This window comes from Haliotis rubra, unplaced genomic scaffold (assembly GCF_003918875.1).
Source record: "Haliotis rubra isolate DU_JTF1 unplaced genomic scaffold, ASM391887v1 Scf681, whole genome shotgun sequence".
Classification (NCBI taxonomy): Eukaryota; Metazoa; Mollusca; class Gastropoda; order Lepetellida; family Haliotidae; genus Haliotis; species Haliotis rubra.
Genome location: NW_025767392.1, coordinates 245982 through 273676, shown reverse-complemented (window position 1 = coordinate 273676; position 27695 = coordinate 245982). Strand labels below are relative to the sequence as shown.

General features: G+C 38.9%; 3 protein-coding genes across 3 annotated transcripts; all 3 read left to right on the top strand.

The window, feature by feature from the left end:
- The first annotated feature begins 4296 nt into the window (after positions 1-4296).
- On the top strand, positions 4297-9352 carry LOC124258081 (phytanoyl-CoA dioxygenase domain-containing protein 1-like). Its single transcript, XM_046692153.1, has 9 exons — positions 4297-4538; positions 5099-5216; positions 5522-5622; positions 5736-5877; positions 6008-6102; positions 6552-6657; positions 7153-7237; positions 7388-7592; positions 8809-9352. Exons 1-9 carry the CDS (start codon positions 4392-4394, stop codon positions 8929-8931), a joined length of 1122 nt encoding a protein of 373 aa, XP_046548109.1. The 5' UTR covers positions 4297-4391; the 3' UTR covers positions 8932-9352.
- A 473-nt stretch (positions 9353-9825) lies between these two features.
- LOC124258082 (phytanoyl-CoA dioxygenase domain-containing protein 1-like) lies at positions 9826-16008 on the top strand. Its single transcript, XM_046692154.1, has 9 exons — positions 9826-10062; positions 10613-10730; positions 11025-11125; positions 11236-11377; positions 12144-12238; positions 12759-12864; positions 13380-13464; positions 13622-13826; positions 15481-16008. Exons 1-9 carry the CDS (start codon positions 9916-9918, stop codon positions 15601-15603), a joined length of 1122 nt encoding a protein of 373 aa, XP_046548110.1. The 5' UTR covers positions 9826-9915; the 3' UTR covers positions 15604-16008.
- Positions 16009-19099: 3091 nt separating this feature from the next.
- Positions 19100-25430, top strand: LOC124258084 (phytanoyl-CoA dioxygenase domain-containing protein 1-like). The gene is given in 10 exon segments (XM_046692155.1): positions 19100-19361; positions 19364-19434; positions 21246-21363; positions 21502-21602; positions 21751-21892; positions 22172-22266; positions 22904-23009; positions 23928-24012; positions 24130-24331; positions 24607-25430. Coding segments are annotated over 10 exon segments (1110 nt in total). The 5' UTR covers positions 19100-19294; the 3' UTR covers positions 24730-25430.
- The last annotated feature ends 2265 nt before the right edge of the window (positions 25431-27695 follow it).

Genomic DNA, 27695 nt, shown 5'->3' with positions numbered 1-27695 from the left:
GGTTTGTGTCAAAACACCACTTTAAACAGTATGTCATGTCACGTCATAAAACATGATTACCAGTCAATTGAAATCCATGGTCTGACAAACCTAGGCACAATTTAGGTCTAATCAGGATTCGATCACACGTTCATGGGTTCCTAGAGTGTCGAATAGAAAGGAGACAACTCTGAACAGTGAATTCCGGCTCCTTGTGGTCCACCAGTACCCACTGATGTTTAGGACTTTACACACACTGAAGTAAACTAAGTGTATGAGGATAAATGGAACCGACTTATACATTCTTGTGTGGAAATGATGTGTAGTCATATTGGCCTGCAAAACACAAGCACACACACACAGCCCCCTCAACAAACCCAACCAAATATTAGAACCCACACCCTCAGAATCAGGCACTTAATCGCCAGCACACAAAAGTCAGACGCCTAGACCGCTCAGCAACCGCGGCTTCCACAAAAATGGAAGTCGGACAACTGGTAGTCTAGACTGCAGACCTTGTGTACCCCTCTGTTGCCTGACTCTGAGGGTGTGGGTTCGAATCCCGGATGGGACTCAACCCAAAAAGTACTAGAATCTATACTTTACTGAGAAAGTGTAATCCCAAATATATGTTACATTTGACCACTTTCTAAAATGGCATTATGTATTTCACAGCTTTCGGCCGTGGGAGCCGTGCCAATTACCACTTATCAGAGGGGTACACAAGGTCCGCAGTCTGGACTACCAGTTGCCCGACTTCCATTTTTGTGTACTAGAATCTGTACATTACTGGGAAAGTGTAATTCCAATAATAACATATGTTCCGTAGTGAAACATTTGACAATCACTCCTTATAGCTTAACATTTAAGGAAAATTAAGAAACTATAACTTGATAAATACATAAAACATTTACTGATTAAATGTTCAGCTATAAGAAGTCATCATCCTTTCTCTTTTATCAAATGGTCAAAACCACGCACGGAGATGTCATAGTTGTCAAGGAGATGCATGTATGCATGGCTGGTTGGCTCTATGGATGAATGAATGGGTGGATTGGTAATTGGATGGATGGATGGATGGGTCGATGGGTGGATGCATGCGTGTATGTATATATTATCATATACATACTAAATGAGACACAAAGACAGACATCAGACAGTCATAACTTCACCCTTCCGATGTAAGTCTCATTTGTTTCACTTCTTTTAATGATATTGACCGTGAGTATGTCGTTAACGGACTGTTCGTGATTTCGCAGTGTAAACACATACAAGAAGAGCCCGTAAAGTGACCAGCCATGGCGAAAGAATTTTCTTGCTGGCAAACTAACAACACTCAGATACGTTTCTGAGATTGTCATTTCAAACCCCCAAACACGGTATTGTATAAACATACTGAGCAAGACTGAAAACTTGCCATTGGGATTTTTTAGACTTGGTTTTTAATATTAGGTTTAAGACATTAATTTTATAATAATTTTAATAATTTTAAATATTTTTTTAATTGCTGTGCACAGAACTTCTTGACGTCAAAGGAAAAATAACAAGTCTCGCCGAAGCCCTTTAACAACGATAACGTTTATGATGTCAAGGTACCTTCCAAAATGAAGTTAACAGTGTGGAGAACAATTCGATTGAGGTCTTCAGTAAGGGTTGTGGCCTCCTCTAGCGTCTCTTACAGACACACAACGTCTCCTCGTGGATCTTAGAACGTTAGTAAACACACCCAGAGGAAGACGTCGCCATTGCTTAACAAGGTCACGTTGAAGATCATGCAACGTCAGTGGTGGATTGATGCACTCTTATCCTAAGATTAAAACTTGTTTGTCATGAGCAATTAAAGGCTCTTGCAACAGCGACCACAGACTGACCAGCATCAAGCCTACCCATAGCACGTTGACGTTCTTGGTTTAATATGAAAAGTTTAACTTGTTTTTCCAGCTCACATTCAATGTGATTGTTCAGTTAAAGCAAACAGGCATCGAATGACCTCATAAATTTACAGTTTCGTGAAATTAAAGCATGCACACTGTTTGCTGCTATTTAATATACTCGGAAATTTATTTGATTAAACAGAAAACGAATAATGTCGAAATTTCTCAGTGTCAAATTATCAATTTTAAGAACTGTCTGATATGTTTTCAAAATTGGGTCGGACAAAAACCTTCGCCTGTGGAGCGCCCACTTTCAAATACAAGCATAGTCCTTCTCCCCAAAGCCTAGGTTGATGTTGGTTTGTACACCGAAATGTTAGTTATCGCACACAGTGTTGTGTGTTATCTATAGATTTCATACACACGTGAGTCAAATAACTGCTACACTGTCCCGAAATAACAACTATACCTGTTCCAATTTTTGGGCAATACAGCTGATAAACAAGATTAATCTATGCTTAGGCTATTCTCAGTATTCATTATATACACATGGAAAGAAGTATCGCAACACCTATGAGTTTTACCCCTATATGGCCATGTCATATTCACTTCATAAAATTTGTTTGTTCGTATGATTAATTTGACCCTTCGGTCACAGCATACATCGAGTTTTGATATGAGCATCACATGCAAAACGTGTACCCGTCATTTGCAAATATCATTATAGTGTACTCACAGGTCGATAACTTGGAAAATGACATGATTTCTTAGTTGATTAGCAAATATAATACCTTGCCTCCTCAATTGACAACTTAAAGATGGCATATTGTTGGTATGCAGAATGCTGGCATATCATTGAGGGTTATTGCAAGAAGATTTTGATTGTCATCCATCGTTTATTAGCCGACTGGCCAGAAATCAATGGGGGGACCGTCAGCGTTAAGGTTGAAGCTCCTAGGGTACATACAGCCCGTGTCAGAATCACAAGAACCCGTTCATGGTCCAGCCGACTGTTATTCCTAGTGCACAGAGGATCACTACAAGCTTGGTATCAAACTCGACGTCACTGAAGTCGAACTGGTTGAACGAAAGACCTCGTGACGATTGGACAAAATCTAAATGGACAACATTACATCTCTGACATCCTAGAGAGGGTTGTTGTACCACATTTCGATGACCATCCCCAGTTTTCCCCATGCTTCCTTCTGAAGCTACAGTTTCTAGAGGGTCAATTTATCTAGATGTTAGTTATACTGGGGTTTGGACCAGTTCCTGTGCTATAATGGTTAATGGTATCATATTGATACTATGAAAAATACGGAGTGTTGCGATACTTTTTTCCCATTCGAGGATGCGTGTATAAACTGACATAAATGTTAATGCACATAATAAGTTTTAGCTGTGAGGTATTAAACGATATACACAACTCTTTGCTAATAAAATGCTCCGTTTCCTTTCAGGTCTAAGGCAGGGTTAGAGATCTTCTATTATTTAATAATTCAGTCTTATTTCAAATATGTCGATTTGTGAATTTGGAAATTGTTAACTTACAAATTTATGTATATTTTTTTTGTTAAGTTAGATTTAAAATATGTACATAATACGTTCTTGTCGTCAATATCCGTAAACAGAAATAGACCTTCATCAGTCTCCTGTTGTCTCAACCTTGGAATAGAGGAAGTCGTTTCCGTCCGTTGAGTAGTAGTTCCAAGTGGGAGGATGTGTTATTTCAGTAAAGTTCTGAAATGTCATACACATTGGAGTAAAAACCCTTTCCACATCCATAAACGATTACTGCTAATAGCGAGTCGATTGTACAGTTCAGACTATATCACGAACGTGTAGTTATGAATCATTCTTTTTCACAGCGTTTTAAATCAATTATTAACGACTATAGTATTTTAAACAACTTGTATAAACTATTAGGTCGTGATCTGAGTAACGTTGTGGTGTTTTTTGAGAATTCTAGTTTATCATGTGTCATTTTTTTACAATAACTGATGATACATCTTTTTCAAAGGAACAATGTTTCGAAAAATGTCATTAACATAACCAACCAGGCTTTATGAGCTTGAAATAGTGAGAGGAGCAAGTGTATGCTATCAAAGGTACAAAAAGGTACTAAAAGTGATGATTAACGTGTGAGCGGAAAACGATCTTGTAAAACGGAAACTAGGGTATCTTAAGTTAAAAACTAGGTCACCACCTCAACGCCTTGTCAGTCACGTCCGCGACATTCACAAGTGTATAAAATATGTCGATACAACATGAATTCTACATAACTATCTTGGTTCATTCGGATGCAGACTTCTTCATCTATGAACGAATGAATATTGCGTTACGCCGCACCAACTTCATCGTGTGAGCATTCATATCTAATGTGAGGGTGTCTAACAATAACTGTGGAGGTAGGTCAAGGTCGTAGAATTACAGATAAAATATAAACACCTCACTTATCACCGACCGTATTACTACTGTGTTAATACTGGTCTCATCGTCGCATCGCGGCATTTACCCTGCGGCATCTGAGGATTCAACATGACTACGACAACGACGACTGTGACCCGCTACCCTGGGGACTGTGACGAAGCCTACCCCGAGGTTTTCACCGTTCCTCCACCCCAGCCAACTGAAGCAAAGCCAGGGCAACTGACAAAGGCTCAAGTTGATCATTATTTCGAAAAGGTGATTGTTTTAATTATTTCATAAAAACTTCACAACGCAAATATTCTAGTTATTCAGTGTATGAAATATTCTTGAAGATGGCAAGTTATTCTTGATACAAAAATACTACACATGCAGGTAACTATCAACGTACTTTTGTTTGTAGCAAGTGTTTTAAAAGAAAGAAAATCAGCCTTATGGTGAAAATGTGTTCTATCAAATGTGTACATTTACATGAAAAGAAATAGAAAATTGATATGGTGCAGCTTTGCATACAACATGTGAAGACATAACTATTGATGCATATGGTAGAGATTCGAGGATGCGTTCACTCGTCAGGGCAATTTCGAGTTCCCAGATATGTACACTGTCTAAGCCCTTTCATTGTGTTTGTACGTATATCTGTACTATACATCTCTGCCTTAATCATGCGGTGCCCTTTTGGACAAAGTATGGATAATTTGACCATCATCGTCTCTAATTTTTTCCCACGACGATATGTGGCACAATTGTTACCCGTTGACACTGCCGATGGAATCAGATAAGTGTGAGTTATGATGATCCATTGTGTTGTGTTCCAGGGCTACTTGATAGTGGAGAAGTTCTTCTCCAAGGAGGAACTGGATCCTTGCAGAGAAGCCATAGAAGAGCTAGTTGAGGACCTCGCTCAAAAGCTGTACAAAGGAGGAAAGATAAAAAGTATGCAATTTCTTTAGAGGAAACGTGTGAATTTAATATGTTCCTGTGCACAATGTCTGCTTCACAAGTGCATGACATGTCTACATCACTGTTTCATACGTAGCCCCACAGGTAGTACACCGATGGTATGTAATTTCAGATTTGAACGAGGACAAGGTTTGTTCGATAGCCTCTCCGCTGAGAACAATAGAATTTCGTCTAGCTCGTAATCTGACTACAAAGTTAATGTTCAACAATATGATCTATGCTTTCTGTCTCAGCCCACAATAATTTCATGATCAAGCATATACTATGTATCTTTTCAGATTTATACAAGGACAAAGGATTGTTCGAGCGCTTGTCGTTTATTGAGAAAGAGTTTCCCGGTGCCAACATACTCTTACACAAAGCAGGCATTCTGCCTCCGGTAGGTAGATAAATATTACTTAAACAACTCTTGGTTGATAAGTTCTTTTCAGTTTGACTATTATGCTCTTCATTATATGTCTACATTGTGTTTATTTTTCTTTCGAACAACAGGCCTTCCGTGCAGTGTGGAGCAATGAACGACTCTTGAATTTGGCTGAACAACTGATTGGACCAAAAATTGCCGGACATCCAGTTTGGAATCTGCGGACTAAAACACCTAAGAACAACGCAACTACTGTCCCGTGGCATCAAGGTAAATAGCGGCTTCATTTCAGTATGTTGTGACTTTACATCTTATAATTACCCGGAGCTCGCTTCTACTTTATTTAACAAATATTGGTTCAGATCGTTGTAATATATTAGTGGTATTTGTTTCATTTAAGATTCTGGTTACCTTGACAACGAGTCTTACAAAGTCCTGCAACCAACGGCTTGGATTCCGCTTTTAGATGCCAATGAAAAAAATGGATGCATGGAGGTGAGTATCGGAACCTAATCCTAAATATTTTGCGAATCACTACCAGGATACAGGACATGTGATAAACCTTTCGGGGTGCGCTTGTCCAAATCCCCCAGTCAACAGACTATATACAATGGTATAGCTGAAGTATTGTTTCAATCTGATTTGGTCACTAACTCATTGTCGACAAGTCCCCTTTGTTATGCCAGAAACCTATGATTGTGTGTTCAAATTTCAGTTTGTCCTGTTTGTGTTTAGAGGTTTTTCAGCACCTCACACGATTTCGTGGGTTTTATCAAAATTGTAAACACCCAAGGCGTCGGGATGTCGTCGAAACTTGAACAATAGACACGCCGTGATGTGATTGGAATACTGTTAAAACCCAGCTCCCTCACTCATACCATCTGGGCCATTGCATCATACATATCATTGACTGTATGGTGTAATTCAACGCTCTCCGTCCACAGGTCGTATCCGGTGGTCACCGACCAGGTCGCATCTGCCGTCACACCTGCTGCTGGGCAGACACGTGGTATGTGGAACTTGCAGAAGAGGAGATGGTCAAGACTCTGGGTAAGATATGAATCTCATTCTTACTGAATAATTATTTAGTGCATTTTGAGCAAATCACTTCTTTGCATTTTAAAGAAATACATTTTCAGTGCTTGACCGTTGTTAAATGAATTGGACATACATGTATACATAACCTCATTACCTCTAGCCCTTTACCAAGTGCGAAATCGGGTCAACCTTTCCTTTACAATGTCACAATGAGACCATACCTGCTATGGTTGGTTTATATAAAGTGGATATTGAATGGTTTTTCATTAATCAAAACGGTTTTAAATTACCAGGTAGGTAAATGCTTCAGGATAATTGTGTGGAGAAGACAGATAGCAAACATAAACCCCAAATTAGACAAGCAAAATTCCCGTTGTATTCACATCGATGTAACAACACTTTATAATTTCAGTTGAGTTTGTGTAATGCCGAATTGTTAATTCGTGGTGATCGGGCATCAGCTGAGGTTAGGTGAAGTTGATCTAAGACTCTGCTCTATTGTTCCAGGTGTGGATCTGGACAAAGACATTAAGCTCTGTCCAATTCCCTATGGCGGGATGCTTCTAATCAACAACATGATCCCACACAGAAGGTAATACAGTACCTACACAAGTAACGCACTATATAATCACATCACAATACATATGGACACATGTATTATACATGAATTTACCTTTATAACACAATAAACGTACTTGCTTAGTTTATATAATTATGAAATACATTGTATGTATCTATTCAGTCTGTCGAACGTTTCCAACGACATCCGATGGAGCTTGGACCTCCGTTGGCAGGATCCTGCTAAACCTGTCGGCTTCTACGGCCTGAAGGAGGCAATCTTGATGAGAGATCCATCCCAACCGAACTACAAGATTGACTGGAGCCCATTTATATCTGTGGACAGACACGTGGCCGCCGAAGAAGCCTTGAACGAAAAGACAGATGAGGTATTGTTTAGTTAGTCTACTGTGAATAAGCCAAAGAGGGAATGAGTAAATATCACTTATATAGTTGTCGATAGTAAAACAAGGATAGTGGCGGTTATTATTCAAAGAAACGTGGAAACATAGTAAACATAGGGTGAAGGTGGAAAAATAGTAAACATAGGGTGAAGGTGGAAACATAGTAAACATAGGGTGAAGGTGGAAACATAGTATACAAAGAGGTAAAGGTGGAAACAGTAAACATAGAGGTAAAGGTGGAAACATAGTAAACATAGAGGTGAACGTGGAAACATAGTAAACATACAAGTGAAGGTGGAAACATAGTAAACATACAATCTAAGTAGGAAACATGTTTAACATACAAGGGAAGGTGGAAACATGGTTAGTAAACATACATGGGCTCATGGCAGCAATATCCCAGAAGGATACAGAGCCATTTATACATGTATATACGAGCAGGTGAAAATGTAACATATCGCCAACAAGGAACATATGTTTTGAATCCAAGAACTAACAAAATGTATAATGAATTTAATCACATTTTAAGCAAAAATAATTTATATTTAATTGTAACCTTATCAAGTAATTAGCTTTGTCAGTTTTTTATCAGTTGGTTATTGTATCGTCCCATGACACATTGCATGAGATATCTTATCTTCTCAAGCTGAAGAGTACCCACATGACTCATGATTCTAAACCCCGATAAAAGGATCTTATGTCGTAAAGTACTGTATTCTAAGTTCCAGTCATCTGACCTGTCATGAAACAATCTTATCTAAAGGGTCTCTCAGGCAACACAAGTTCAGTTTGTTGGTTTGTTGTCTTACTCAGCAATATTCCAGCTATATGGCGGCGGTCTGTAAATAATCAGGTTTGTACCAGACAATCCAGTTATCAACAGCATGAGCATCGATCTACGGAATTGGGGTACGATGACATGTGTCAACCAAGTCAGCGAGCCTGACCACCCGATCCCGTTAGTCGCCTCTTAGGACAAGCATTGATTTCTGAAGACCAATTCTAACCCGGATCTTCACTGGGATAATTTAAGGTGTAGAATCTTGGAATATAAATACACCCCTGACACGTGAATAGTGAAGCTTATGTGGACAATAGTGTAAGGAATAACTACTAAGGACATATGAGGGTAGTAATCGTAGATAAGTTGGCACTCTGGGAGCGTCATGGTATAGATTTATATTGACCCCATGTGTTGCAGGAGGGTGCATTCGAGACAACTATCCAAGGCCCCCATATGGAGAAATGGGAAATGACCCACGAGAACCGACACACTGCCAAACTTGTGAAAGGGAAGGCTTACAGCAGCTGGCATAAGGCGTGACGTGGATGATGACGTAATCCGTGACGTCATGCTCAACCTATGTTTCATATTACCGCTTGATGAGGATTGTTTAGTTATAATTGTGAAGCAGATACATATATATGATAAAAATATGTGACTGTCGAAATGATTATGCGAAACAAAATGTTTCTGTCATCATCTGCACTGTGGTATTTCCTGCAGTGGAAGGAAACGTATCCGCCTACAGAGTTAACATTTCAACATGACTTCTACAGTGATGGCACACACTGTGTCGTCATTATAAATGACGTAGACAATGGTGTGTGTGTCAACAATGGGGCAGCGTCATCAAGGTTGCAGCGTGCTTAAAATAGTTATTACCATGTGTGCCTTGTTTTAATTACATCAATTTGCTTCTATTGAACCATATGGGTAATAAACAGATATTATTTACTTTTCACCAGTTGTTTGTGTTATATTCACATTTAGATAAGTTATGATCGTGGGTTCGAGTCCCAGTTGGTCATGATTATGTTTCTAGGTGTATCAACACCATTCCTATTGGGTCATGATCTGAGTAAAGTTCTGATGTTACTGGTAATTCTAGTTTATCATGTGTCATTTTCTGACATACATAACTGATGATACATTTTTCAAAGGTACAATGTTTCGAAAAATTATTAACACACCCAACCAGGATTTATGAGCTTGAAATAGCGAGAGGAGCAAGTGTATGCTATCAAAGGTACAAAAAGGTACTAAAAGTGATGATTAACGTGTGAGCGGAAAACGATCTTGTAAAACGGAAACTAGGGTATCTTAAGTTTAAATTAAAAAGTAGCATTTAAAGTGAGCATTCATATCTAATGCGAGCGGTGTCAGTAACTGTAGACTTAGGGCAAGGTCGTAGAATTACAGATAAAATATAAACACCTCGCTTATCACCGGCCGTACTACTACTGTGTTAATACTGGTCTCATCGTCGCATTGCGGCATTTACCCTGCGGCATCTGAGGATCCAACATGACTACGACAACGACGACTGTGACCCGCTATCCTGGGGACTGTGACGAAGCCTACCCCGAGGTTTTCACCGTTCCTCCACCCCAGCCAACTGAAGCAAAGCCAGGGCAACTGACAAAAGCTCAAGTTGATCATTATTTCGAAAAGGTTATTTTTTAAAAGCTTAATTCGCAACACAAATATTCAGTGTAAGAAGTACTTGTGAAGATCAGTTATCAAGTTATGTTTGATACAAAAATCCAACAAATATGGTACCTGTCAACGTACTTTTGCTCATAGCAAGTGTTTTAAAAGTAAGAAATGAGCCTTAAGGTGAAAATATGTTCTATTAAATGTGTACATTTAAAAGAAATTAATAGAAAATTGACATGTGCAGGTTTGCATACAACATATTGATCCATATGGTAGAGATTCGAGGATGTGTTCACTCGCCAGGGCAATTTCAAGTTCCCAGATATGTACACTGTCTAAACCCATCCATTGTGTTTGTACATATATCTGTACTATACATTCTGCCTTAATCATGCGGTGCCGTTTTTGACGAAATATGCATAATTTAACCGTGATCAGATATGATCGGATTACGATCTCTAATGTTTTCTACAATGATATGTGCACACTTGTTACTTGTTGAAATTATCACTGTCGATGGAATAAAAATAAATGACTTATGATGATTCATTGTGTTGTGTTCCAGGGTTATCTGGTAGTGGAGAAGTTCTTCTCCAAGGAGGAACTGGACCCTTGCAGAGAAGCCATAGAAGAGCTTATTGAGGACCTCGCTCAGAAGCTGTACAAAGGAGGAAAGATAAAAAGTATGCTATTTCCTTAGAGGAAACGTGTGAATTTACAATGTTCCTGTGCACAATGTCTGTTTCGCAAGTACATGACATGTCTACATCACTGTTTCATACGCAAGCCCACAGGTGATGGTATGTAATTTCAGATTTGAACGAGGACAAGGCTTGTTCGAGCACGTTTCCGCTGGGAACAATAGAATTTGGTTTAGCTCGTAATCTGACTACAAAGTTAATGTTCAACAATGTGATCGATGCTTTCTGTCTAAACCCACAATTATTTCATGTTCAATCATGTATGTATCTTTTCAGATTTATACAAGGACAAAGGATTGTTCGAGCGCTTGTCGTTTATTGAGAAAGAGTTTCCCGGTGCCAACATACTCTTACACAAAGCAGGCATTCTGCCTCCGGTAGGTAGATAAATATTACTTAAACACCTCTTGGGTGATAGGTTCTTTTCAGTTTGACTATTAGACTATTCCCTATATGTCTACAATGTGTATATTCTTTCGAACCACAGGCCTTCCGTGCTCTTTGGGGCAATGAACGACTATTGAATTTGGTTGAACAACTGATTGGGCCTAAAATTGCCGGACATCCTGTGTGGAACCTGAGGCCTAAAACACCTAAGAACACCGCCAGTACCGTCCCGTGGCATCAAGGTAGATGGCGGCTTCATTTCTGTATGTAGTGACCTCACACCTTATAATTACAGGAAGTTTGCTACTACTTCCTTTAGCAAATTTTGGCTCAGATCGTTGTAATAATGTTGACGATCTGGTATAAGTGGCATTTTGAGTTACCCCTGGGGCAATTGGACCAACTTTGCTCGGACAATTTGTAGCGGGGGCAATTCGACTGGCAATCGGACTTGATTTAATTTATGTTAAAAAATACCACTGATTTAAGTTGTAACAGGTAATTATGGAGTATAAATGAATCTCGTGGGTACTTCTTCCTTCCTCAGCCTAGCTTTGGGATTTTCATACCCCATGTGTGCATGTCTCTTTCATATGCGTCCAACTCGAAATGATCGGAGCATTTTTCCTGCCTAAATCTGTCTCTTTACTTGGAAAACGGAAGAAATGGCATCTCTTTCCATTGTTCGATTACTCCGTGCATCCCCAGGCAGCGGAATACACCATCGTACCATTTACAAAAATGGCAGAAACAACACGATTTGTATTACTGTAGCGCTTGTTCTTTGGCAATATGGCGGACGTTAGTCACATATGACGTCACGAGCGGAAAGGCCACGTGAGTTCCAGCGGAATATGCATAATGGCCGAAGCTCAGATAACAGAAACTGTTTTCGGGATAAAAACATAATAAACCATATTTTTGAAACAAAAATTGGGGTACATGTTTCTGATGACTCTACCTTTCACACAGCAGATTATTGCAATTGTCTAGTATTCTCCTTTTAAGATTGTGGTTACCTTGACAACGAGTCTTACAAAGTCCTGCAACCAACGGCTTGGATTCCGCTTTTAGATGCCAATGAAAAAAATGGATGTATGGAGGTGGGTATCGGAACCTAAGGCTGAATATTTGTATTTAGTCTATTATTATATGGTATCATCTCAAACGTATCAATGCCCGAATACATAAAATCTGATAACGTATCAGGGTGCGCTTGTCATGTGTCCAAATTTCCCAGCTACCTTCAGTCAATAAGCAGACTGTCTGTGTTCTCTGGTTTAACTGAAACAAGACCGTTGAACTGTCCAGACATCAATTTGATACGACGTGGTGTTGCTGAAATGTTGTTTCACTCTGATTTGGTCACTAACTCATTGTAGGTTCGATTCTCAGCTTGTCCTGATTATGTTTAGATGTTTGTCAGACCTAACCTGTGACTTTTATCAAAACCCTAAGACATGCATCATTTTGGAATATCGGAAATTGCACTGAGACGCCGTGGTGTGATTGGAATACCGTAAAAATCGGCCTTAAGCCCAACGCCCTCACTCATACCATCTGGGCCATTGCATCATACATATCATTGACTGTATGGTGTAACTCAACGCTCTCTGTCCACAGGTCGTATCCGGTGGCCACCGACCAGGTCGTATCTGCCGTCACACCTGCTGCTGGGCAGACACGTGGTATGTGGAACTTGCAGAAGAGGAGATGGTCAAGACTCTGGGTAAGATATGAATCTCATTCTTACTGAATAATTATTTAGTGCATTTTGAGCAAATCACTACTTTGCATTTTAAAGAAATACATTTTCAGTGCTTGACCGTTGTAAAATGAATTGGACATACATGTATACATAACCTCATTACCTCTAGCCCTTTACCAAGTGCGAAATCGGGTCCAACCTTTCCTTCACAATGTCACAATGAGACCATACCTGCTGTGGCTGGTTTATATAAAGTGCATATTGGATGTGTTTCTCTTTACTCAAAACGGTTTTAGAGTACCACCTAGGTAAATGCTTAAGGGTAATTGTGTGGAGAAGACAGATAGCAAACATAAACCCCAAATTAGACAAACAGAATTCCCGTTGTAGTCACATCGATGTAACAACACTTTATAATTTCAGTTGAGTTTATGTAATGCCGAATTGTTAATTATGAATTTATGTTGGGCTTTGTGGTGATCGGGCATCAGCTGACGTTAGGTGAGTTAATCTAAGACTCTACTCTGTTGTTCCAGGTGTGGATCTGGACAAAGACATTAAGCTCTGTCCAATTCCCTATGGTGGGATGCTTCTAATCAACAACATGATCCCACACAGAAGGTAATACAGTATCTACAAAAGCAATGCACTATGTAATCACATCACAATACATATGGACACATGCATTATACACCAATTTACCTTTATAACACAATAAACGTATTTGCTTAACTTTATGTAATAATGAAATGCGATGTAACTATATATATCTATTCAGTCTGTCGAACGTTTCCAACGACATCCGATGGAGCTTGGACCTCCGTTGGCAGGACCCTGCTAAACCTGTCGGCTTCTTCGGCCTGAAGGAGGGAATCTTGATGAGAGATCCATCCCAACCGAACTACAAGATTGACTGGAGCCCATTTATATCTGTGGACAGACACGTGGCCGCCGAAGAATCCCTGAACGAAAAGATGGATGAGGTATTGTTCAGTTAGTCTACTGTGAATGAGCCAAAGAAGGAATTAATAGATATTACTTATATAGTTGACGATAGTAAAACAAGGATAGTGGCGGTTATTATTCAAAGAAACGTGGAAACATAGTAAACATAGAGGTGATCGTGGAAACATAGTTAACAAAGAAGTGAAGGTGGAAACATAGTAAACATACAAGTGAAGGTGGAAACATAGTGAATATACAAGTGAATAAGGGAAGACAGCAAACATATCAATGAAGGTGGAAAAATAGTAAACATACAAGTGAAGGTGGAAAGATAGTAAACATACAAGTGAATAAGGGAAGACAGCAAACATATCAATGAAGGTGGAAAAATAGTAAACATACAAGTGAAGGTGGAAACATAGTGAATATACAAGTGAATAAGGGAAGACAGCAAACATATCAATGAAGGTGGAAAAATAGTAAACATACAAGTGAAGGTGGAAACATAGTAACATACAAGTGAAGTCGGAAACATGGTAAATACAGAGGTGAAGGTGGAAACATGGTAAACATACAAGTGAAGGTGGAAACATAGGAAACAGAGAGGTGAAGTAAGAAACATAGTAAACATACACGTGAGGGTGGAAACAGTGAATATACAAGTGAAGTCGGAAACATGGTAAACATACAAGTGAGGTCGGAAACATAGTAACATACAAGTGAAGTCGGAAACATGGTAAACATACAAGTGAAGTCGGAAACATAGTAAACATAGAGGTGAAGGTGGAAACATGGTAAACATACAAGTGAAGGATGGAAACATAGTAAACATACAAGTGAAGTTCGAAACATAGTAAACATACACGTGAGGGTGGAAACATAGTAAACATACAAGTGAAGTCGGAAACATAGTAAACATACATAGTGGAGAAGTAAAAACATGAAGTAAACATGGTAAACATACAAGTGAAGGAGGAAACATAGTAAACATACAAGTGAAGTTCGAAACATAGTAAACATAAACGTGAGGGTGGAAACATAGTAAACATACAAGTGGCTCATGGCAGCAATATCCCAGAAGGATACAGAGCCATTTATACATGTATATACGAGCAGGTGAAAATATAACATATCGCCAACAAGGAACATATGTTTTGAATCCATGAACTAACAAAATGTATAATGAATTTAATCACATTTTTAGCAAAAATAATTTATATTTAATTGTAACCTTATCAAGTAATTAGCTTTGTCAGTTTTGTTTATCAGTTGGTTATTGTATCGTCCCATGACACATTGCATGATAAGATATCTTATCTTCTCAAGCTGAAGAGTACCCACATGACTCATGATTCTAAACCCCGATAAAAGATCTTATGTCGTAAAGTACTTTATTCAAAGTTCCAGTCATCTGACCTGTCATGAAACAATCTTATCTAAAGGGTCGCTCAGGCAACACAAGTTAGGTTGGCTGGTTTGTTGTCTAACTCAGCAATATTCCAAGCATGGGTTGCTGAAGACCAATTCTAACCCGGATCTTCACGGGGATATTCTAGCGGCGCTCTGTAAATAATCAGAACCAGACAATCCAGTGATCAACAGCATCGGCATATACGTTGGTAGTAATCGTAGATACGTTGGCACTGTGCGAACGTCGTGGTATAAGTTGTATATTGACCCCATGTGTTGCAGGAGGATGCATTCGAGACAACTATCCAAGGCCCCCATATGGAGAAATGGGAAATGACCCACGAGAACCGACACACTGCCAAACTTGTGAAAGGGAAGGCTTACAGCAGCTGGCATAAGTCGTGACGTGGAGGATGACGTAATCCGTGACGTCATGCTCAACTCTATGTTTCATATTACCGCTTGATGAGGATGTTTTGTATTAATTGTGAAGCAGATACATATATATGATAAAAATATGTGACTGTCGAAATAATTATACGAAACAAAATGTTTCTGTCATCATTTGCACTGTGGTATTTCCTGCAGTGGAAGGAAACGTATCCGCATACAGAGCTAACATTTCCACATGACTTCTACAGTAATGGCACACACTGTGTCGTCATTATAAATGACGTAGACAATGGTGTGTGTCATATGTCAACAAGGTTGCAGCGTACTTCAAATAGTTATACCACGTGTGCTTTGTTTTATTTACACCAGGTTGCTTCTATTGAACCATATGGGTAATAAACAGATATTTCCTTCTTACCGATTGTTTGTGTCACATTCACATTTAGATAAGTTATGATCGTGGGTTCGAGTCCCAGTTGGTCATGATTGTTTTTCTAGGTTTGTCAACACCTTACCTGGTTTTGTGGGTTTTATAAAAGAGGTAAACGTGTAATGCATGCACCACTTCGAGCCTTCTCCCCACAGAAAGCTGATACGCTGTAACATAACAAGAATGCTGTTCAAGTGAGTGAGTGAGTGAGTTTAGTTTAAGGCCGCACTCAGCAATATTCCAGCTATATGGCGGCGGCCTGTAAATAATCGAGACTGGACCAGACAATCCAGTGATCAACAGCATGAGCATCGATCTGCGCAACTGGGAACCGATGACATATGTCAACCAAGTCAGCGAGCCTGACCACCCGATCTGGTTAGTCGCCTCTTACGACAAGCATTGGTTACTGAAGGTTCATTCTAACCCGGATTTTCACGGGTAGAATGCTGTTCAAAGCGACGTTGAACAAAAGGCTTTGGTTGGTTTGGTTGGTTGTTTAACGCTGCACTCAGCAATATTCCAGCTATATGGCGGCGGGCTGTAAATAACATAGTCTGAACCAGTCAATCCAGTGATCATCAGCATGAGCATCGATCTACGCAACTGGAATACGATAACATGTGTCAACCAAGTCAGCGAGCCTGACCACCCGATACCGTTAGTCGCCTCTTACGACAAGCATGGGTTGCTGAAGACCAATTATAACCCGGACCTTCACGGGTCAAACAAAAGGTGTCTTCTAGCTCACTCATTGTAAATGTGGGGTTCACAACAATCCCCCTAAATGTCTCTGGCGTTCATAGTCAGATTGTTCTTGTTAAGTTTTGTTTTAATTACTGATGTGAATTACGGTATAGATAACGGAGTGACGTTCTTCCATGGAATACAAGGTTCAGCATCTGATTTCAATACATCGAAAAAAGTATTGAAACGAAACATTCCAGATAAATAAAGCAGAGCGGCTATTGATGGCATCCCAAAGATGCACGAGTATATTTGTCCTGTGGTATGTGTTTCGACTTTTGATCAGAGTTAACCTGACCCGATCTCAAAGCGTGTTCAGATCTGACTCTAATGAATTTGAACATCATTCAGGTGTGCTGATTATTTTAAGCCTGTTTCAGATACCTTTTGTTTTACGAGTAAAGATGGGGGAAAAGGTCAATGTTTGGGGTATCAATTTGAGCGCCCAACGACAAATCTGTGGGTGTATTGCAAAAATAAAGTTTGGGCACGAAATTCAAACTCACACACATGTAATCCAGGTACATGCAACAAGCAGTCACACTCTTCTATTAACAATTAGCCGTACTGTACCTGTAACATCGAGGCCTGTAACTACTGCTATTCTCTGTTATATCGCAAACGATACTCAACTTTAAGATGTAATATAGCAGTCATGCTCCACCTGTAACACCTGTCATAAACTACCTGTAACACCTGTCATAAACTACATGTAACACCTGTCATAAACTACCTGTAACACCTGTCATAAACTACATGTAACACCTGTCATAAACTACATGTAACACCTGTCATAAACTACATGTAACACCTGTCATAAACTACCTGTAACACCTGTCATAAACTACATGTAACACCTGTCATAAACTACCTGTAACACCTGTCATAAACTACATGTAACACCTGTCATAAACTACATGTAACACCTGTCACAAACTACCTGTAACACCTGTAATAAACTACCTGTAACACCTGTCATAAACTACATGTAACACCTGTCATAAACTACCTGTAACACCTGTCACAAACTACATGTAACACCTGTCATAAACTACATGTAACACCTGTCATAAACTACATGTAACACCTGTCATAAACTACATGTAACACCTGTCATAAACTACATGTAACACCTGTCATAAACTACATGTAACACCTGTCATAAACTACATGTGTAACACCTGTCATAAACTACCTGTAACACCTGTCATAAACTACATGTAACACCTGTCATAAACTACACCTGTAACACCTGTCATAAACTACATGTAACACCTGTCACAAACTACATGTAACACCTGTCATAAACTACCTGTAACACCTGTCATAAACTACATGTAACACCTGTCATAAACTACCTGTAACACCTGTCATAAACTACATGTAACACCTGTCATAAACTACATGTAACACCTGTCATAAACTACATGTAACACCTGTCATAAACTACATGTAACACCTGTAATAAACTACCTGTAACACCTGTCATAAACTACCTGTAACACCTGTCATAAACTACCTGTAACACCTGTCATAAACTACCTGTAACACCTGTCATAAACTACCTGTAACACCTGTCATAAACTACCTGTAACACCTGTCATAAACTACCTGTAACACCTGTCATAAACTACATGTAACACCTGTCATAAACTAAATGTAACACCTGCCATAAACTACTTGTAACACCTGTCATAATCCACATATAACACCTGTCATACTCAACCTGTAACACAGCTACACCTGTCATAATCCACATGTAACATCAGCAGTACTTAACAATAGTCATTCTGTACCCACACTACTAGCCTTACTATGTTCATAACACGAGCCCTGTTGTACCCACAACCCTGTCGATACTGAACCTTTAAGTTGCCAGTTGCTTCCCTTGGCCGTGCCAGGACATTCTGGGCTCGAACCATTAAATTTTTCTAGCATATACGTGTTTATCGCTTTCAAATTTTAAATGTCTGTGTCTGTGTATATTTGTTTTTCACTTATCATAAAATAAATGGGGTGTCGAATATATACGAACCTCAAAATGTTAAAAAACAAATAAAGAAACGTGAACCACCAAACTTGATCATTACATATTACCCAATTCTTCTTCAAGTATAATACACAACATAACGAAAGCACCGTATTTCTTGATGGTTTGTTCTGAATATGGTAGATTTAAGAAAGCACGCGAGCACATCATGCAATCTCATATAATGTCATGTATCTCCGGGAGTTAACACTTAAAATAGAATGTAAGGTATCTTGAGTTTAAACATAAGATAACGCACAATATGTACATTCACACGCAAGTCCACATACACATATAAAAATGAATTCTATATTTTCCTCTTAGTCCATAAGTGGTAGTACCTCTCTTGTGCTAAAAACGACGACGTACTTCAGATGACTGTGTGTAGTCTGGTGTGATACCGAAAAACAGATCAACTCACAACCACAATCAACTCACAACTACATAGCCATTATCTGGCCACATTGTCGGAACATTTACTGTAAGGAGGAGCTATCATGTCGACGACAACGACGATCCGCTACCCTGGGGATTGTGACGTTGCTTATCCCGAAGTGTTCACTGTTCCCCACCACAGCCAACTCAAACAAAGCCAGGCCAACTCACTAAGGCTCAAGTGGATCATTTCTTTGACAAGGTGAATGTTTTGTGTACTCCGTGTAACATTAACATTCAACAAGATAATTATTCTGCAGGTAATTTCTGTATGAAAAATACAGTCTGTATGGATAAATTAATAAATCTTTAAAAAATAGTTAAAACATTAAAAAACGATTAGTATATAATAACACAGGCTATACGAATAAATTAATACAGGCTAGATCAGTTTCCTGTAAACAATAATTAAAACATTCAAATTCGCTTAGTTTGATTTTCAACTAAACATGATCATTCGTAGTATTTCAATAAGATTCAGTTTGATCAGCTCTTTGATAAGTTGAATTCAACAAAATAATAAACTGTGTCTAAATTAATATTTGTTTGAAGTTGTTTTACAAGTTGGTGAGTCAATAATGAAGCATAAAACTTTATGGATAACAAATTCTTGTTTATTGGGTAGAGTGACGCGTCGATGTAGATTATTTCACCGTTTTCTAGCTAAGATATACGAAGTAAGAATCTACATCGAACCGTGGATGTGTGCCGATGTAAGTGTGCATGCGTGGGCGTTTGCGCACGCACACGTGTGTCACTCCGGTTTTATGTGCTGGCCCACCATCATACAATCAGTCAGTTTAACATGGATACCCATGGCGCCGTGCTCACTCTTAATTTGTGATTAGAAGACACATGCCTGTCAGCAGGCCTGTGAATAGGCAACGGCCACTTTGATATCAGAGTTTTCAACTGATTGCTACCGCTTATGTAACAAAGTTAGCCTGTAGGTAATTATATATAATGTCTCTGATTTCGGTTTTTATACTTCATGATCAACGGAATGTATCTATTGACGCATTGAGTCTTCGATCACACCTTGATGACCTATCTTGTAGTTTTTTACCTCTGCTTCGGCCAAACCGCATGTTGCACATACGCTTTTTGCCTGATTAGCAGCCAGTCTGAACCAGTCACCGACAAAACAGGAACTGGTGCTTACCAACTTCTTTGAGTGGCATCTTCTGAATAAAGAAGTTGTTCATCCATAAAGTTTGTTCCTTATCTGGTGCTTACCACTTATGCCCAACTGTAATATTTCGTCTTGCTGGCGAAACAAATTTCCCCATAATTATCTTGGTAGTTCAAGGCGATCTTTCAGTCACGAACGCATGCTGGCATATTTTCTTCAAGTAATTCCGCGAACACATTAGGTAAGGGGCTGGGAATTGTTCACTGCATGTAGAACTTTTCATAAACACGACTCATGCAATATTTTACATTTTCGTAATTATATGTAGTTGCATTATATGTAAAATTTGAGTTCGCCACAATCTGTCTCACAGTCCCTGAACCACATTATTTCCCCTATTGCCCAGCCCTCCTGCAATGCTGAAGCCCTAGATGAAGCAAGTTCTAGATTTCATCTCACTGGGGCTCCTTTTCAATTCAAATAGGTTTATTTGTTACTATCACAATCATATATATTCAGAGACTTTAGTCTAAATCCGTCACATCGACGGGACCTCAGATATTGTAACGACGATGTTCTCAATATTTTTTTCATGTTTTTTATTCCCAGAATTATGTTTACAGACTTTACCTCAGTAGTACAGTACAGGTAGCTTCTTAGTATGCAAGTACAGTGTTTCTTTGATCTCATTGCCAAATAACATGCTGTTCACAAATATGTGAAAACGGTCAAAACTAAGCATGTATATGAAGTGTTACATGTTTACAGATTTTACCTCGGTAGTACACAGTGCAGTACAAATAGTTTCATTGTACACAAGTACAGTGTTTCCTTTGTCACTCACTCTAACATCATGTTCTCAATATCTTGCTTTACTCCAGGGCTACCTGATAGTGGAGAAGTTCTTCTCAAAGGAGGAACTGGATCCTTGCAGAGAAGCCATAGAGAAGTTAGTTGAGGACCTCGCTCAGAAGTTGTACAGAGGAGGAAAGATTAAAAGTATGTTATTACTACAGAGGAAAACCCCTGTGAATTCAAAATGTTCATATACACATCTAGATATACAAATTTAGTTCAATAACGTTACAAAATAGGTACATGAATATAGGTATGACATGGACACGTCTCTCATTTCAGATTTATACAAGGACAAAGGGTTGTTTGAGCGCTTGTCGTTTATTGAAAAAGAGTTTCCCGGTGCCAATATCATCTTACACAAAGCAGGAACCCTTCCCCCGGTATGTAGATATACAGTCAAATATCTTTGTGTAATCTAATAAAGTTCTTTAAACGTCTTGTCCTGTCGATGAATTGTTCCGTCTGTTGTCAGAATGTCGAAGACTGCTGGCCTTTCATTATTTATCACGCATGTCTCTTACATTATAGGCTTTCCGTGCAGTGTGGAGCAATGAACGACTCTTGAATTTGGTTGAGCAACTGGTTGGACCAAAAATAGCTGGACATCCAGTATGGAACCTGCGGACTAAAACACCCCAGAACAATGCATCTACAGTTCCCTGGCATCAAGGTAAGTGGATGCCTCCTTTAAGTATGCACCATTCTTATAATATTTTGATTTATTGAATAAGGTCAGCCTCGTGGTTGAATCTTTCCCTCGTCACACCAAAGACTCGATTCCCCACATGGGTACATTGTGTGAAGTCTGTAAGTGGTGTTTTACGATGTGAAGGGAATAAATACTCACTAACCTACTTAGTAACTTAAAACAGCCGATATTGTTTCAGATAGGTTTCATTAATTCTGTCCGTGTCATGTCTCGTGATGATAAGTAAGTTGTTTTATTCAGATTGTGGTTACCTTGACAACGAATCTTACAAAGTTCTGCAACCAACGGCTTGGATTCCTCTTTTAGATGCCACTGCTAAAAATGGATGTATGGAGGTGAGTAAGGATATCAATGACGTTACGTATTAAGACAATCGAGTACTTTACGCACTTAATCTGTAAGACGAATTGTCTATACATGTTATAGTTTGAGGTTTAATTAGAAATCTGAAATGCAGTAGTTACAACCCTTGGAATGTCAGTTCAAAACCCGTTCTTTTGAGTTTCACTAAAAACGGTAAAGCTTCGTCATGTAAGATTTTCTCCTACACAGATCCCGTTGTATAAACCGAGATACTCATATTTCGAAACTATAGTAAATGTTATATACTTTTTGAGTCTCTTTTCTCGTTTGATGTTTGTGCTCTGTGCTCGGTAACTAGCGCAAATGTACGAATATATGTTATACATTGCAGTATATAGAGAGTAGCATGAGCTTTAAACCAAACTAAAACAAACTTCCTCACAAAAATATAATTAGACAAAGCAGGACCAGTGCACTACAAATGTCATTTACCAGTAATATGAGATTATGATCTTATGTTATGTTCTTCAACTTGAATAAGAGTCCCTGCTTGAGAAAAGGAATCTACATCGACACGTCGGTAATGCAATAAACTAGAGGTTTTCTTATTTCTTCACTTAGTTCTAGCAATTGAACCAAACAGTTTGCATGGGATAATTCAATTCCCAGGTCGTATCCGGTGGTCACCGACCAGGTCGCATCTGCCGTCACACCTGCTGCTGGGCAGACACGTGGTATGTGGAACTTCCAGAAGAGGAGATGGTCAAGACTCTTGGTAAGATGTAAATTCTTATTGCATTTTATTTTGAGTGGATGGGACCTAAGTAATTTAGGCATTACATATGTTCAAGGGTCGTTGAAATATTGTATTTTCTCATCATAAGACATCCATATGTGATATACCATTCACTGTCGAGTACTGTATGTGTGAATACTGTATGTGTGAATACTGTATATTGTATGCATTTACCACATCCTCGATAATCTCCAGGGTATACGTTACGATAAACTTCCCCTATACCCTGGATGCATCTACGGCTCGGCCCGATAATTTTATTACCTCCCTTGGCTGGCTCTGTATCCAATCAGATGTCTACGCTGGGAAGTTGAGCGTACCAATCACAAGGTTTCTATCATAACTCACTTTCGCTTGTTTTATCTAACCGATTAAACATGGCAACACAATTGTTGCAGAGGTATTCTGAAGGAGTTCTTGCATATACTTTTTTAAGGTTTCAGACTTGCCCATTTGTCTGTATGATTTTGCACATCGAGCAAACTCTTAGCGGCTGCGGCCGCTATCTTTGTTATTAACATTGGCAAGTCCGGTTGTAACGGCTTATTTGACTGGTTACTGTGAGAATGCAGAGCCAGCTAAGGAAAAAAAAAAGCCGTAAATGCATCCAGGGTATAGTGGATGTTTATCGGAACGTATACCCTGGAGATTATCGAGGATAATATAAAAGAAATATATATCAACACATATGCGATATTGATATCGTCGATTGGTACTTTGTAGAAATGGTTTAATCGTTTACTTAATACTAATATGGGTGTACAGAGGACTTGTGATGTGATCATAAGATGACCAATAAGCGATGTCCATCTCAGAATTAAATTACATTAAGAATTAAAAATATTCCATTTTCAATACTTGGGTAATATATCACTTATTTATCATGAATTGTTCCAGGTGTGGATCTGGACAAAGATATTGAGCTCTGTCCAGTTCCCTATGGCGGAATGGTTCTAATCAACAACATGATCCCTCACAGAAGGTAATATATAATAAACTGCTTATAGTGTTATTAGAAGAAAGTTAAATGACTTTGTCAACTCCCTACTCATGGTAATCAGGTAATTATAACTGTTCCCCTTTCGTCATGTTCATTCAGTCTGCCGAATGTTTCCAAAGACATCCGGTGGAGCATGGACCTCCGTTGGCAGGATCCAGCTAAACCTGTCGGCTTCTTCGGCTTGAAGGAGGGAATCCTGATGAGGGATCCGTCCAAACCAAACTACAAGATTGACTGGAGCCCATTTGCGGCTGTGGACAGAAATGCCACTTCCAAAGAGGCGTGCAACAAGGACACGGAGGTAGCGTCATGTTGGAGAACTTCAAAGAAGCCAAATAGACCCAAATGATTTTTAATCTCAAACTTTTCAACCAACACTCGTAATTTTTGTGCCAACTATTACTAAGAACAATAAGAGAGTTCCCCTGTTGTATCATTGTCTGATATATTATGATAAAATGATACATTAAAAAGAGGAAACAGTTAATTAAGTATATATCTTAAGGGATATACCCGTAAAAATGAAATTGTGAAATTAATCCAGTAGTATATAAAATGAGCTGATGTATGTTGCAGGAAGATGAGTTGGACACGACGGTCCAGGGTCCACACATGCTGAAGTGGGAGATGACTCACCAGAACCGCCACACGGCCAAAGTGGACAAGGACACTCCCTTCTCTAATTGGCACAAGGCATGACCTGGAACCGGACAGCATAAAAAATGTGTTCTTGCTAATATACATGCATATGTTCATATTAGGCTGACAGATGTTAAAATACAGACATATAATGTTTGCATGTTGAGTTGAGATGTTTATACATGTGGTAATACTGATGTAAGATATTTGCATATTAAGATGAGAGGTTTAGATAAGTGGACACACCGGCGTATAATATTTGCTTATATGGCTAAGAGGCTTACGTATGTGGAAACAGTGATGTAAAATACTTGCATATTAAGTTGAGATCTCACACATGTAGAAATACTGATCATATATGATATTTGAATAATAGAACTGCATGACGTTTTCAGATTGCTATCGGATATAGCTATACAAATTCATGACACGCCTATTTGTAACCTAGCATATTATTGTCAGATGAGATACATACATGCACTGAGAAGGTATATATATATGTGTGTGTGTTCGAAGATGTCTTATTGTGGCCATTCGATGATCATGTAATGAGAAGAGTGAAGCAGGTATTGTCTTGATCAGTTTGAGTTGCTTAAAAATACCACACATTCATCCCAGCAACGATACATTTTGACAAGGTTTGTGATGTTTTGTTTAAATGTACCTTCGATGTGTATACTTTCTTTTGCTCGACATTCTATATCTAAGATTATGCGAGTAATTCTGATTTTATGAACCTACCAAATAAAGAATAACATGTTCTTATTGTCACACTTTTCACTTTCTTCTGGATTCTTTACCCTTTGGGACGATTCAATCTCACCAACAAATATGATATGGAGAAACTGTGTGTTCTATGTGTAAGCTATCAGCATGACACCAGCAGTGATAGGCACATACTTTTACTGGGATATCATTGTGCTAAGTAATGCTGGCACGTATATTAGCACAATACATATACCTCTAGTTCATTACAAAATGTGTACTTTGCCCGAGACGTTATTGACTGGTTTATTCCATCCCATGTATGAACATTTTATGAATCAAACTTTCCTTGTGTGTGTTTTGTGTGTGTGTGTGTTTTGTGTTTTGTGTGTGTGTGTGTGTCTGTGTGTGTGTGTGTGTGTGTGTGTGTGTGTGTCTGTGTGTGTGTGTGTGTGTGTGTGTGTGTGTGTGTGTGTGTGTGTGTGTGTGTGTGTGTCTGTGTGTGTGTGTGTTAAATGTTGGTTTGTTTTGTTGTTAAAATTCAAGATGAGGTCTTCATCTGTCTTAGATTTGTTATGCTGGCTTCGTTTTCACAAGTATGAAAAACATGTGGACACAAATACGATCAAACCAAATTCCAAACGAAATAACCAAATACTTGTGAAGCATACCACTACATCTACAATGACGCAAGCATTCATAGTTTGGTCTGTCACCAAACCAACCAGACAGCCAGCCAACCCATCAACCAAACAACCAATCAAAACTAAAGTCACTCACTCACTCCCACATGTCTACTCGTGTCAGTGACAAGGTCACATGTGAGTTGCTTCTAAACAGAGAGAGGGCTGTTCGATCTACCAAACATTGGTCGGTCGTCCTACTACATTTAATGAGAAAATAATTGGATGACTTTGAGGAAAGAGAGAAAGGTTTTATTGTTAACAGTGCTAGCGTATAGTCCTCACGAATGTATACTAACCAGCTATATAAATTAGGAACATGATTCGGCCCGATTAGGATCCATGATCAACACTATAACCGCACTTCCTTGAAACATTGTTACACCGAGGATGGTCAGTTTGATCAGTTGCACATCCCTTCACCCAACATACAACGGACTTTTCACCCAACTCACTCTTGTACAATGACACGTGGACCTTTAAGCTTGTTACATCTAAGATTATAGATAATTTTTAAAAAAAAGTTGTAACGCAATAATTGTTAAATACTGGATAATAATACGTTGCCCAAACGTGTTTAGGGATTAAACATTTGCATACATTTTGCTTAATTCTTTGTTCTGATATTTCGTATCATAGAATAAAAAAGGGGATTCTAATCTCGAAGTCTGACCTGTTTTGGCAAGATAGTAGTGTACCATATTCACCGAAAAATCCTATGTTATCTTGTGTCGTAAAGTTGGTTATACCGCTTTTCGACCTACGTACGTAGACAGGCGTTTATATTCACATGCGTGTCCAGTCGATTTCTTCGAGGATAAATAATTCTACAGGGGTGCAATCGGTTTAAGGACGTAAAAATACACATACACAATCAACACTTCATCAACGGCAGACACACACCGGCTTTACTGAGGGGGGTGGTGACGAAGCTTACCCCGAACCTTTCACTGTTCACTCACACCAGCCTACCGAAGCCCAGCCCAGCAAAACTCTGTACGGCTCAAGTGTGTTTTTAATGTATAATGTACTTGACACGGTTCAGGCCAGACAATATTGATTTATTTGTTTTGCGGACGAGTTTACCCAACTTTTGTAGAAAGTGTGAAAAAATATAAGAAAGAGCAATGTTTGTGTAAAATTTATGTGTATTCAAGAAAACATTTTCATTTTAACAGTTCTTTCAGGAAGTTAAAATGAAACCAGCCAGTCAAGTTGTTTTAAGTTACCCTTGTATCTCTTAGTATGTTCATATGGAAATTTTGCGAAGTAGTTGAAAAAGTCTTCCTCTGTATACTCCATACATGTATCTAATATAGTATGATAATATAGTACTGTGTAAGTTTATATATCTGTATCGTGTTTATAGTTCAGTGCACCTAACAGTAGATCGAGGATTCACATTTGCCGCAATTCATCCTTTTTCTTGTTTGCCTTAAAGTACTTTAGTGGTTTTTCCCCGAGAGAGGAAAGACCCGTGTCATCCCATAACGAGTGCCTGGCGTCTTGTATTTAGGGGATAATGAGGAATGGTCGGCTTAGTGTAAGGTGTCCAAATAGATTAGCACTACAGAACAGGTATTAGAGCGAACACGCAAATGCAATTTGCTCAAGTTGAATTTATACGGAGTCTATTTA